The 11479-nt window shown below is 46.8% G+C and overlaps 1 protein-coding gene across 1 annotated transcript; it reads left to right on the top strand.

Moving 5' to 3' along the window:
- Positions 1 to 7479: 7479 nt before the first annotated feature.
- LOC114796010 (sulfotransferase family cytosolic 2B member 1-like) lies at positions 7480 to 10781 on the top strand. The gene is made up of 6 exons (XM_028989790.1): positions 7480 to 7671; positions 8715 to 8926; positions 9059 to 9185; positions 9409 to 9503; positions 9672 to 9852; positions 9931 to 10781. The coding sequence occupies exons 1-6, from the start codon at positions 7533 to 7535 to the stop codon at positions 10038 to 10040; spliced, it is 864 nt and encodes a 287-aa protein (XP_028845623.1). The 5' UTR covers positions 7480 to 7532; the 3' UTR covers positions 10041 to 10781.
- The last annotated feature ends 698 nt before the right edge of the window (positions 10782 to 11479 follow it).

Below are 11479 nucleotides of genomic sequence, written 5' to 3'. Positions count from 1 at the left end.
GGAACTAATTGAAATGCAATATGTCATGGAAATACAACGTTAGCACTTTTTGTTCAAATAATTACAGTTGCTCTTGTTTTTTCAGATGCGTTTATTCTGTAAAGCAGTGGTTTAAAATGAAGAATATTCTTAAAAAATATGAGTTAAATGTTAAAAATGAAGTTAATAGTGCAATGTCAGCACTATTTATTTCTGCAGTTTCAATTGCACTTGTTTTAATAAAACAATAGATTTTAAAAGCATACACGATCGGTGAAAATAGATTATTATTCTGCGGTTGAAAAGACTTGAAAGGACTCGAAACTCAAACTGCAGGACTTAGGACTTGACTTGAGACTTATCAGTCTTGACTTTGGACTTGACTCGACACTTGCCTGTCTTGACTTGGCACTTGACTTGGGACTTGAGGGCAAAGACTTGAGACTTACTTGTGACTTGAAAAGCAATGACTTTGTCCCACTTCTGGCAATCAATAAAATGATTAACAACATCCGGCTGCGTGGCGTGTTTAGTACCAGGGAAAAGACCGTAGCCCTAATATCGTTACACAGCTCTCACCATGGCAGTAGAAATATTCAAGACGTGCTTGTTCCGTAGGCATATTAGCGGCATTGTTTTATTCCATAGGCATATTTTGCGGCACGTTAGCCTACAATTCATTTTTAAGTGTAAAAATATTTACGCCACATATTGGCCTGGATAATTACACACCAGATTGGAATCCTCATCTTCTTCTAAACTGCCAATCGATCCCACTTCCAATCACAGCTTCTTCAGCATCTCCCTGTTCAGCCCTGCGGCAGGCATAATCGCTCGATTGCAAGTGGTGGCAGCCAGATCAGATGGATAAAATAGATTTTCAGATGCGTGTGTCTCACGCCATGAGAGTTGCTGCATTGGTAAAAAAACATTAAAAGCCTGGAAAGGCTAAAGAAAAGAGACGAGTTTCAAGTCTAGATTTTAAAGCAGAGGTAGTAGGAGCACCTTTGAAATCAGGGGGGAACTGATTCCATGGGAGGAGCTCTTAGACTGAAGGTGAACATGCAAATTATGTATGGTGGGGCCTGTCCATTTAGGGCCTTAAAACTGTGCGGGGTCACTACTGGTACCCAAAGTACCAGAAAGTAACGGCTTGCCGGTCAGTGTTCAGGACTCAGACACAGTCTCAGGGTTTATATTTAAACTGAAAACACATCTGTTTTCTCTGGCCTTGGGTTAAAGGCCCAGACACAGTGTCAATTATTAAGTCCACTTTATCACAAAGTCACCCTGTTAGACACAGACAGTGTTAAATTCACCATAGTTAGGCTGTCCTAGTTAGGGTGCCGGGCCACCGTAGCACCAATATACCACTATAACCACATATCTCAGTATCAGTTGTACAGTAGTCAAGCCATGATGTTATAAAAGCATGTATGACCTTCTCAAAATCATTCAAATTTAAAAAAGGGCTTTGGGTAAAAGTCTTAATTGACATAAGCTCGACTTGACCATAGAGCTTATCTGCCCTTCCATTATAAAATTGCCATTGTCACGGTTCCGCCCATGGGGGGGTGCCCCGGTGCATGTGCCGGTCCGGGGTTCGCCCCTGATCACCTGAATGTTTATACTGCCCTCTTGTGTTTAGTCCTTGTCATGTAATTGAATGTTTGTCCATGTTTTCCATGGTCCTGTATTTTGTCATGCCTTTTTGATGCCTTCGGTGAGAATCTACTAATCTAAATGGTCATGAAAATAAAGAAAACACATTGAATGAGAAGGTGTGTGTCAGGATTGCCTGCAGCTGGGCTCCACACCTGACTCTAATCCTGACGCCCCATAAATGCCGGAAGTTTCTGCCCGTTCTGGGTCTCTGGCATTTTCGTGAACTCTCTGCACGAACTTGACCTGGTTTAGTTTCATGTGTTTTGAGTTCTGGCAATCGCCACACGCCTACGGGTTAGTTTCAGTTCTTTATTTAAGTTAAATCGTTTTCGGCCACCGCGCCATTGTTTCTTTGTATTTCTTTGAGTTTATTGTTTGTTTAAAAATAAAACCCCCTTCCCAGCATGTCAGACCTCTGCGCTTCCTTCCCCCGTAAGTCCGTAGTCGTGACAGAATGCCAGCGACCCCCCCAAAAGCGCAGAGGTAAAAAGCAGAGGAGAAGAAACGCGGACGGCAGGGGAGAGACGCGCCGCCCGTTCTGGTGGAGCGTTTTCTCCCCGAGAAGCCGTGGTACGCGGCGCCACGTGATGACGTCACCCCCGGGAAACTCCGCGAAACCCGGAAGCGACAACGTCGGCGGGTGAGTGGGCGGAGCGAGGACGTTGGCGTCGGCAGCAGCGAGGAAGTGACGTGGGCAGCGAGCGCAGATGATGCGACCCCCACGATCTTCGGCATGTCGAGCCAAGAACTCTGCGCTCTGCTGGCAAGGCTCCCCGTGGACTGGGACGACACGGACGACGACGAGAGCACGGGAGACGAGAGTTGGGCTCCGCCCATCGCGCCAGTCTGCGATCGTCGCAAGGTCCGTGGGGACCCACGTCACTTCCAGGGGGGTGAGAAGCGGCAACAACGGCGGCGTTCCTCCAGCGAGGGGATGGGCAGCCTCCAGCCCGAATGCCCAGAGTACTGCCCATGGGAGCTTATCGCGCCATGGGTCCAGGATGTCCGCAGGGTGGACGACCCTCGGAGTCACCGGTGGGAGGACACGGATGACGAAAGCGATGATGACGTGGATTTTCGGTGGGCGGTCGGTGCCGGGATGGCTCCGCCCAGCGTGCGCGTCCGAGATCATCGCGGCGTCCGTGATGACCCATGTGACTTCCGGGGGTACGAGGTGGACACGGACGACGACCAGGATGACGCCGTTTGGGCAGTCGGTGCCGGGATGGCTCCGCCCATCGCGCCCATCCAGGATCGTCACGAGGTCCGTGGAGACCCACGTCCCTCCCAGCAGTGTGAGGAAAGCTGGTGGAAGAGGGCGACGGGAGGTCGCCAGCCAGCAACTGCGCTGCCGGGACTGCCTCGCAGGGAATCCTCCATTCCTGCTCCAGTCGCCGACCCGCCTTCCCTCTGCCCGGACGTTCCCCAGCGAAATGGCAGCGCAGCACCAGCGTCCACACCTGCTGGAGAAGACGTCCACCCCCCTCCACACCACACACCTACCACCATCTCCAGCGACGTGCCCAGCCCCGTGTGGGACGAGCCCCAAGGTACCCCTAAGTCCAGCCGGGGGGGGGTGCTCCCCCAAAGAATTTTTTGGGGGGGTGCAGTTCGGGTTGGGGGCTCCTCCTGAGGGGAGGGTAGGTGGGGAAGCGATGGAGCTGGGTCCTCCGGTAGCCGGTGAGGAGGGCGGGCCAGGCATGGGCCTGCGTCTGCCTCCAGAGGGGTGGAGCACCATAGAGCCCCCGGATAGGCATGAGGACCCAGCTGGGACAGGCAGGAAGAGGGCCTGCTTGTCCCAACGGACGCAGAAGGGGCTAGCCGGATGGTCTGGCAATGCCCCCCCCTTGGCACCAGGGCCGTGCAGCGAGAGGGGCTGCATGGTCCCAGAAGGCACCAGCCTGGGGTGCCTGGAACAGTCGCCGGAGGCTCTGGGACAATCTCCCTGCGCGGTGCAGGGGGTGACACAAGACGTGTCAGAGGGGACGTGTGGAGACAGGGCCCACACGTACCCAGATGGATCGGCCCTGATTATTGTGTGCAGGTACGGGAGTCCGGGGCCGCCACGCGGGACCACGCCGGGGAGCCAGGCCGAGGGACCGGGGCCGCCACGCCTGACCACGCCGGGGAGCCAGGCCGAGGGTCCGGGGCCGCCACGCCTGACCACGCCGGGGAGCCAGGCCGAGGGACCGGGGCCGCCACGCCTGACCACGCCGGGGAGCCAGGCCGAGGGACCGGGGCCGCCACGCCTGACCACGCCGGGGAGCCAGGCCGAGGGACCGGGGCCGCCACGCCTGACCACGCCGGGGAGCCAGCCCGAGGGACCGGGGCCGCCACGCCTGACCACGCCGGGGAGCCAGCCCGAGGGACCGGGTCCTCCAAGGGGAGGATACAGCAGGGCAGGAGCCCTGTGGTTGCCGCCGTCCGCCCCGCCGCCTCCACTGATGGTACTGTTGGGGCTCCGAGGACGTAGCCCTTGGAGGGGGGGCTCTGTCAGGATTGCCTGCAGCTGGGCTCCACACCGGAATCCAATCCTGACGCCCCATAAATGCCGGAAGTTTCCGCCCGTTCTGGGTCTCTGGATTTTCGTGGACTCTCTGCACGAACTTGACCTGGTTTAGTTTCATGTGTTTTGAGTTCTGGCAATCGCCACAGGCCTACGGGTTAGTTTCAGTTCTTTATTTAAGTTAAATCGTTTTCGGCCACCGCGCCATTGTTTATTTGTATTTCTTTGAGTTTATTGTTTGTTTAAAAATAAAAACCCCTTCCCAGCATGTCAGACCTCTGCGATTCCATCCCCCGTAAATCTGTAGACGTGACAGTGTGTCAACTTTTGGCCTGTACTGTATGAGAAGAAACACCTTTTTCATTTGTTTAATATTTATTACCCCAAAAATGTAGACGACAAATGAGAACAAAAATTGACAATGTCAGTAGCGGGTGTTTCCACCAGCGGGTGTTTCCACCATGTCAAGGCCAGTTAGCTGAGCTGGTTAGCGCGTGGTGCTAATAACGCCAAGGTCGCGGGTTTGTTCCCCATACTGGCCATGGCAGGGGCAGTGGTGGCCTAACGGTTAAAGAAGCGGCCCCATAATCAGAAGGTTGCCACTGAGGTGCCACTGAGCAAAGCACCGTCCCCACACACTGCTCCCCGGGCGCCTGTCATGGCTGCCCACTGCACACTCAGGGTGATGGGTTAAATGCAGAGGACAAATTTCACTGTGTGCACCGTGTGCTGTGCTGCTGTGTGACAAGTGACAATCACTTCACACTTTACTTATTTGCTGCAATGACAGCTTGACAGCGACGTCTCATGCTCCTCACCAGCCTCATGATGTTGTTCTGAGGCAATGTACGAGTGCTACATGTTGTTCTGCCAGGTACGATCATTCAGTCTCTGCCTCAACTGGTCCCAGACGTGCTCTATGGAGTTCAGGTCAGGGGACATTGATGGCCATATGAGGCAACTTCCTGAAGTCAAGCTGTGACAATTCTGCCATGAGGTGGTGGAGCATTATCATCCATGCACAGAAAGTTGGGGGTGTGCTGGCGGAATTGGGGGATGATGATGGGTTCTGTGATGTCTCTGAGGTGAGTACGTGCAGTGACTGAGCCATGTACAATAACCAAAACTGTTCTGCGCTGACTCAATTTCCAGACAACATCTGAGTACCTGCCACCGACCCGAAGGCGCGCCATGGCCAGGTGACACTGCTCGTCCGTTAAGTGACATTGTGTGTTCATGGCTGTTTAAATGATGAACTTGTAATGACTTACTGACAATACCACCTTTTTATTCCCACAGAATGTTGAAATTGATGCCACATTGAGAAAGGTTGTCTCTTGGTAATGTAATATATAATATATAAGGCACCCCTGTACACAATGAGACCAGTCTCTAACAATATCCCTAACTTACTGTGTGTAGTGCATCTGTCTTCACAGTCTAACATGCAAACAAATAAAGTCATTACTGTGTCAGGACACGTTTCAATATGATCACTGACGCCACACTGATGGAACATTGAGATGTGATTTCATCTCTTTCTGCGTCTGGCACAGGAATAACAGCCTGTCCCTGACAGCCTGGGCATTTATTTTACAATAAAGATAATGACAGCCGCCATGATTGAGCTCTTATTTCTTTTCTCAGAACTACCTCTTGGTGTTTTTGAAATATAAGAAAGTTTCTTAGCTAAAGACACTTTTGTTAATGCAGGGATTTTTCTATTCAAATCTCATAATGCATTAATGAACACTAATGATTTATTTCCCCTGACATAGCTTGGTAAATTAACTGCAAGTAGTGCAGTTCTTCAACGAGTTCTTTAGATGACTCTTTCTTTTCCTCCCAAATGCACTACAGGTCTAGCATTAGTCATATTCATCCCCCAGCTGAAGGTCCCGAGCCCTTTCTTTAAGGCCTTAGTCCTTTAACATTAGACTCAGCCTCTTCGGTGGTGATAGAGATGACATCCCTGATCAATTACAGTTGAATACAAACTGATTATTGGTTTTAAAAAAAAGATAAAAAAAGATTTGAAACAAAAGTAGTCGAACGAGAGAAATACGACACAGGCCTACCACGCAAACAAATAATGTCATTATGTGTGTCGCCCTGAGGTCCCATGCCCACTGTCTCTTAGTGTCCTGCAGGCAACCAGACTGGAACTGTCAAGGCACGTTTCAATCAGATCACCGATGCCACACCGATGGGACATCGAGATGAGACGTCAATCTCTCGCTGCATCTGGCACAGGAATAACATGCCGTTCCCTGGCTGCGACCTCAGATTTTTTTTTACCATAAACATATAGACGGTGACAGTGATAAAGTTCTTATTTCTTTTTTCAGAACTATTCTTTTTTTCAGACATGGGCGGTGGCCCAGGGTGGCATCTCGGGCATCGTGCGGACCCATGATGACCTGACATCGTAATTGCATGGCCACAAATTGGCCTTCTATTCCCTGTTTCCTGGGAGTAAGGGCTCCCTTCATTTGCGAGGTGCGCCTGCTTCCTTGGGGGCATCAGGAGAATCTCTGACTGACTGGAGTGGCATCTAATAACCAGCTCCGAGAGTGAAACGCCACGCATGCGCCTGTCATGGCTGCCCACTGCTAACCAAGGGTGATGGTTAAAAGCAGAAAAGCAATTTTCTTTTGGGATTAATAAAGTATAACCAAAAAAAAGAATGGTCAGTTCCACCTTAAATACTGCTCAGCAGGTATTGCAGCGAGGCGTACAGAAATAAAGAATGTTTTAAATCTGTACATGGGTGGGCCATTTATATGGATACACCTTATTAAAATGGGAATGGTTGGTGACATTGAACACATTTTATAATTCTCATGAAAAAATAAAGTTACGTTAAAACCAAGCACAGCATTGTTTTTCTTGTGAAATTACCAATAAATTTGATGTGTCACATGACCCTCTTCATATTGAAAAAACAAAAGTTGAATCCAATGGCCGACTTCAAAATGGCTACTATGGTCACCACCCATCTTGAAAAGTTTGCCCCTCACATATACTAATGTGCCATAAACAGAACAATAATATAACCAACCATTCCCATTTTATTAAGGTGTATCCATATAAATGGCCCACCCTGTAGAATGTGAAAGTGATTGTGAAACACTGCAGCACAGCACAGTCAAATTGCCCTTGGAACTTTGCTCATGAGCACATAGATTTATGATGAATACGGACATTTCCATGTATGCAGGACCATATAAATATGCCCTACATACACACACACACACAGTCATGATGTCAGGGCAGCAAAAAAAAAAAAATGTCAGATGCCCGTGATGACGCCCTTGTCTCCCGGATCAAAAACCGCCACTCCGCTCCGGACGCCACCTGAACCCGAGACACCGGCAGCAGCATGACCGAGGAGCAGCTGTACTCCGTCCACAAGGGCGTCTACGTCCCCAAAGCCATGCACCCTGCGGAGAGCCTTCAGTACTACGAACAGTTCGCGTTCCGCCACGACGACGTTTTAATCGTCACCTACCCGAAGTCTGGTGAGTTTGAACCTGCAGCCGGGACACAAGTTTGTTCAGCTGTGGATCTTGAGCTCTCCCTTTTATTTATGTGCATTTATATATATATATATATAAAATATATATATATTAAAGTTGGTATTTAGTGGACCCACGTGGCTAAAGCACCACAGCTGCACTTTGTTCCTGGTCAAACAGCGTGAATGGGAAGAGATTTGTACCCTAGATAATTTTCTAGGTGCAGCCATGCAGCCACAACTTTTAAGACCGCCTGCCGGATATTGTGTCTCCCGCGTCGATAAAACAGATCTGATTCATCCTGGAATCGTTCTGTAATAGATATTTCCCACCTGGCTGTCGAATACCCCAAAAAAGAAAGATGTGACCCCTCCGCATCCCCTCCAAAGCATCACAGACATACATGATTACCTGGTGTTGTTTTAATGAGAGAGAGAGAGACAATCCTGTCGAATACAGAACTCTCTGCTGACTTTACTCCGGTTTCTTCCTTGCTGAACCAGGCTCAGGCTTTCTGGCCGCGAACTGCTTGTTTGTACAGCAGCTCTGTTTGGTACAAGTACGGACTTTGTCTAGGCCTTTATGGAAACATTCTTTGTGTGACGGTGAAGCTTGTACACTGTAAAGTGATAAAATGTCCTGACATGCTCTTAACATTTAATGTTGATAAGTTGCATAGCAAAAAAAAAAAAGGGTTGAAACGTATCATGATGAACCCTGTGAACTGGACTTTTATTTTGAAATTTGGCAGAAGCATCAGTACACAATCTGTTTGCCTCGTTTGCATACCGTAGTAAAAAATACGTAGTAAACGTGAGAAACTGAGCGAGGGACAGAGGTTGAGGGAGAGATCAGGGCTCGGAAAGTGTACATGGTTGGTAGCAGACATGTAGACACAGATACCGGAATAATATTTTTTTTTGCTCAGATTAAATTCTCCTTTGCAAGATTATATCTATTCACATTATAATTGTTGTGCATGCGAAAAGTCATTTTCATCTGTGGCATATCTGGCTTTCACTACACGCTATGTTGCTTTGATTCAGGCACAACATGGATGCAAGAGATCGTCCCTCTGATCATGAGTGAGGGGGACCTGACCCCAGTCCAAACCATCCCAAACTGGGACAGGGTGCCCTGGCTGGAGGAGAACCGGGCCATGGTGCTGAACCTGGAGGAGAGGCCGTCTCCTCGTGTGTTTGCCACTCACTTTCACTATGGCATGATGCCTCAGTCCTTTTTCACAGCGAAGCCCAAGGTGAAGGTGGCGAACTGTGTATTATTAATAAATAATAACTGTGTATTAATAACTGTGTATTCATACAGGCGTTTGTTGAGGAGGATTAATTAAGATCTGACATTCCCAATTGATTAATGTTGTTGGTTCCAGGTCATCTGTGTCTTGCGGAACCCGAAGGACGTCCTTGCTTCCTCATTCCACTACAATGGAATGGCCTCTTACATGGTGGACCCTGGGACCATGGATGAGTTCATGGAGAAGTTCCTTAGTGGCAAAGGTTAAAATCACTACTCTGGCGCAAATATAAGATGCTTCTTTTTCTCATAACAAAAAGAGAAAAAAATGCTGCCAGATCTTATATGTATTTATGTAGGTATGTATGTATGTATGTATTTATTTATTTTCTTGTATTTCGGCCAGTACATTAGTACACCATTTTTATACAGTTCCAGTTATTTGTCCAGCGTGTTTCGGTCCTCACGTTCTTGTTTCCATCTCAGTAATGTTTGGTTCCTGGTTTGACCATGTGAAGGGGTGGCTCAGTGCTAAAGACAAAGAGCGCATTATGTTCATCTCATATGAGGAAATGGTTCATGTAAGTCTGTGTCTTTGTGCCGCATTCAGATTCAGTCTAGATTTTCATAAGTGCACGTCTTTACAAAGCAAACTGCTGCTTCAGTTAAGGCAATTCAAGAGAATTACATGTGAAATGTATTGCCTGTAATAAGCAGATTGGGAGAATACTGTTTCTGGTGTTCAACAGGATTTGAAAGAGTCTGTGTCCAAACTCTCCCAGTTTTTGGGGAAATCTCTGAAGCCGGACACGATTGAGAAGATCTCAGACCACTGTCTGTTCAAAAACATGAAACAAAACAAGATGTCCAACTATTCTTTGGTACCAGAGGAGTTTATGGACCTGAAGAAATCTGAATTTCTTAGGAAAGGTTGGTCAGTAGACTGCATCTGGTTGACTTTGCAGTGTCTTATTCATTATGTAATATTATTTTTCTTTTTGCATTTAGGAGTTGCTGGAGACTGGAAAAATAACATGACTGCGGCCCAGTCAGAACGCTTTGATGCCGTGTATAAAGCAAAAATGCAAGATGTCCAGTTTAAATTTGTGTGGGATTGATGTTGTTCTGATGTTGTTAACTTGTAGTAAGACACATGGCAGTAATATTCTCATTTGTCTTAAGATTACTAATATATTATTAATATAGAATTGAACACAATTACTACAATTTATCCTTATTTGTTTATGCAGAAGGATACAAAAATAGTACGACAGTAAGAAAATGTGTTAAATCTGGGAATGGGTTAAGTCAGTGTGGCACATAAAGAAATACAAAAAGCACTGAAGTAATTGATTGTGTGTGTGAGAGAATGTCAGAGCCAATATTTGACCATCATGCATAGTCTGTTCCGAATCTTGTCTTGTACGGGTTTGAGGTATGGAAGTGGCATGGCTGTTGGATGGACTGTATGTGAACGCAGTCACGTCTCGCTGTTACATATTTAAACATGTTAAACTTTTCTTGGGCAGATAATACACAAGTGGTTAGAAGTAGAGTTACATAGATGGAAGTATTTCTGAAGAAATTATACATTTTAATCATTGACCTTGAAAATAACTCTTCAAGAGCTTTTAGTTGATAGTGAAATCTCTATTTTACCCGAACCTCTGTTTTCACTTTTCACAAACATTATTTCATTTCATATTCTACCTATACAGCAATCAGGCCAGGCCAAGGCCAACTGGAACATGCATTAATAATTTAACCAAATGTAACACAATGTACTCTTTTTGTACTCAGTTGTCAAAAAATGTTAATAAAGAATATTGATCATCTTGACCTAACAACCCAATTTCAGCTTGAATTAATGACCAAATTGCATCTGGGATTAAAAACCTAATTTAACAATTTAAAAGAGATAATTACAGTTGTGTTATAATGATTATATTTGTTTTGTTTTTTTGGTTGAATGGTTGAACGTTTCTATATTGAATCATAAATGCTGTATACCTGGAAGGGGGTCCCTCTCTGTATCACTCCTTCCCAAGGTTCTTTCCTTTCTCTCTCTTTTTTGTGTGCAGAAGGGTCAAGTGTGGGGGGTGTCAACTGTATTATAAGAAATATAAGAGATAAATGTTGTTGTTGTTTATTCAATTGAAATAAATCCGAGACAAATTTGACTACATAAACTTACATGCATTTTTAATCAAGCATTAATCCAGTTGTTTTTTTATTATTGTAACATTTTTGTCTCTTTCATACTCCCATATCTGGAGGCATAGAGGTTTCGGAGGGAGGATGGTTCTGCAGCCTGCCTTTGTTCTTGGCTGAAGCAGCAGCATGCCAGATAGTGATGGAGGTGTAGAACCGTCTCCGAACATGACTGACTTGAAACACATCCTCTGTTGGAGGATGAGATTATTGTGCCCAATGTATATTCACTACAGGATGTGAGCAGCAGACAACAAAATGCTGCTCATTAACACTTCATTTATTGTTTTTTTTTTCAATGATAGCCTGTAGGCGCTGCGCTTCCAGGCCGGAGGGGGGCGCCGTT

The sequence above is a fragment of the Denticeps clupeoides genome, chromosome 8, assembly GCF_900700375.1.
Source record: "Denticeps clupeoides chromosome 8, fDenClu1.1, whole genome shotgun sequence".
Lineage (NCBI taxonomy): Eukaryota > Metazoa > Chordata > Actinopteri > Clupeiformes > Denticipitidae > Denticeps > Denticeps clupeoides.
Note: the sequence above shows the minus strand (reverse complement) of the source record. Positions and strands in the feature narration are given on the sequence as shown.

Excerpts from the sequence above, each read along its gene's own strand:
- LOC114796010 (XM_028989790.1), top strand. The coding sequence starts at position 7,533 with ATGACCGAGGAGCAGCTGTACTCCGTCCACAAGGGCGTCTACGTCCCC. Across the intron at positions 7,672-8,714 it reads CGTCACCTACCCGAAGTCTG|GCACAACATGGATGCAAGAG; the intron begins GTGAGTTTGAAC and ends GCTTTGATTCAG. Across the intron at positions 9,186-9,408 it reads GAAGTTCCTTAGTGGCAAAG|TAATGTTTGGTTCCTGGTTT; the intron begins GTTAAAATCACT and ends TTTCCATCTCAG.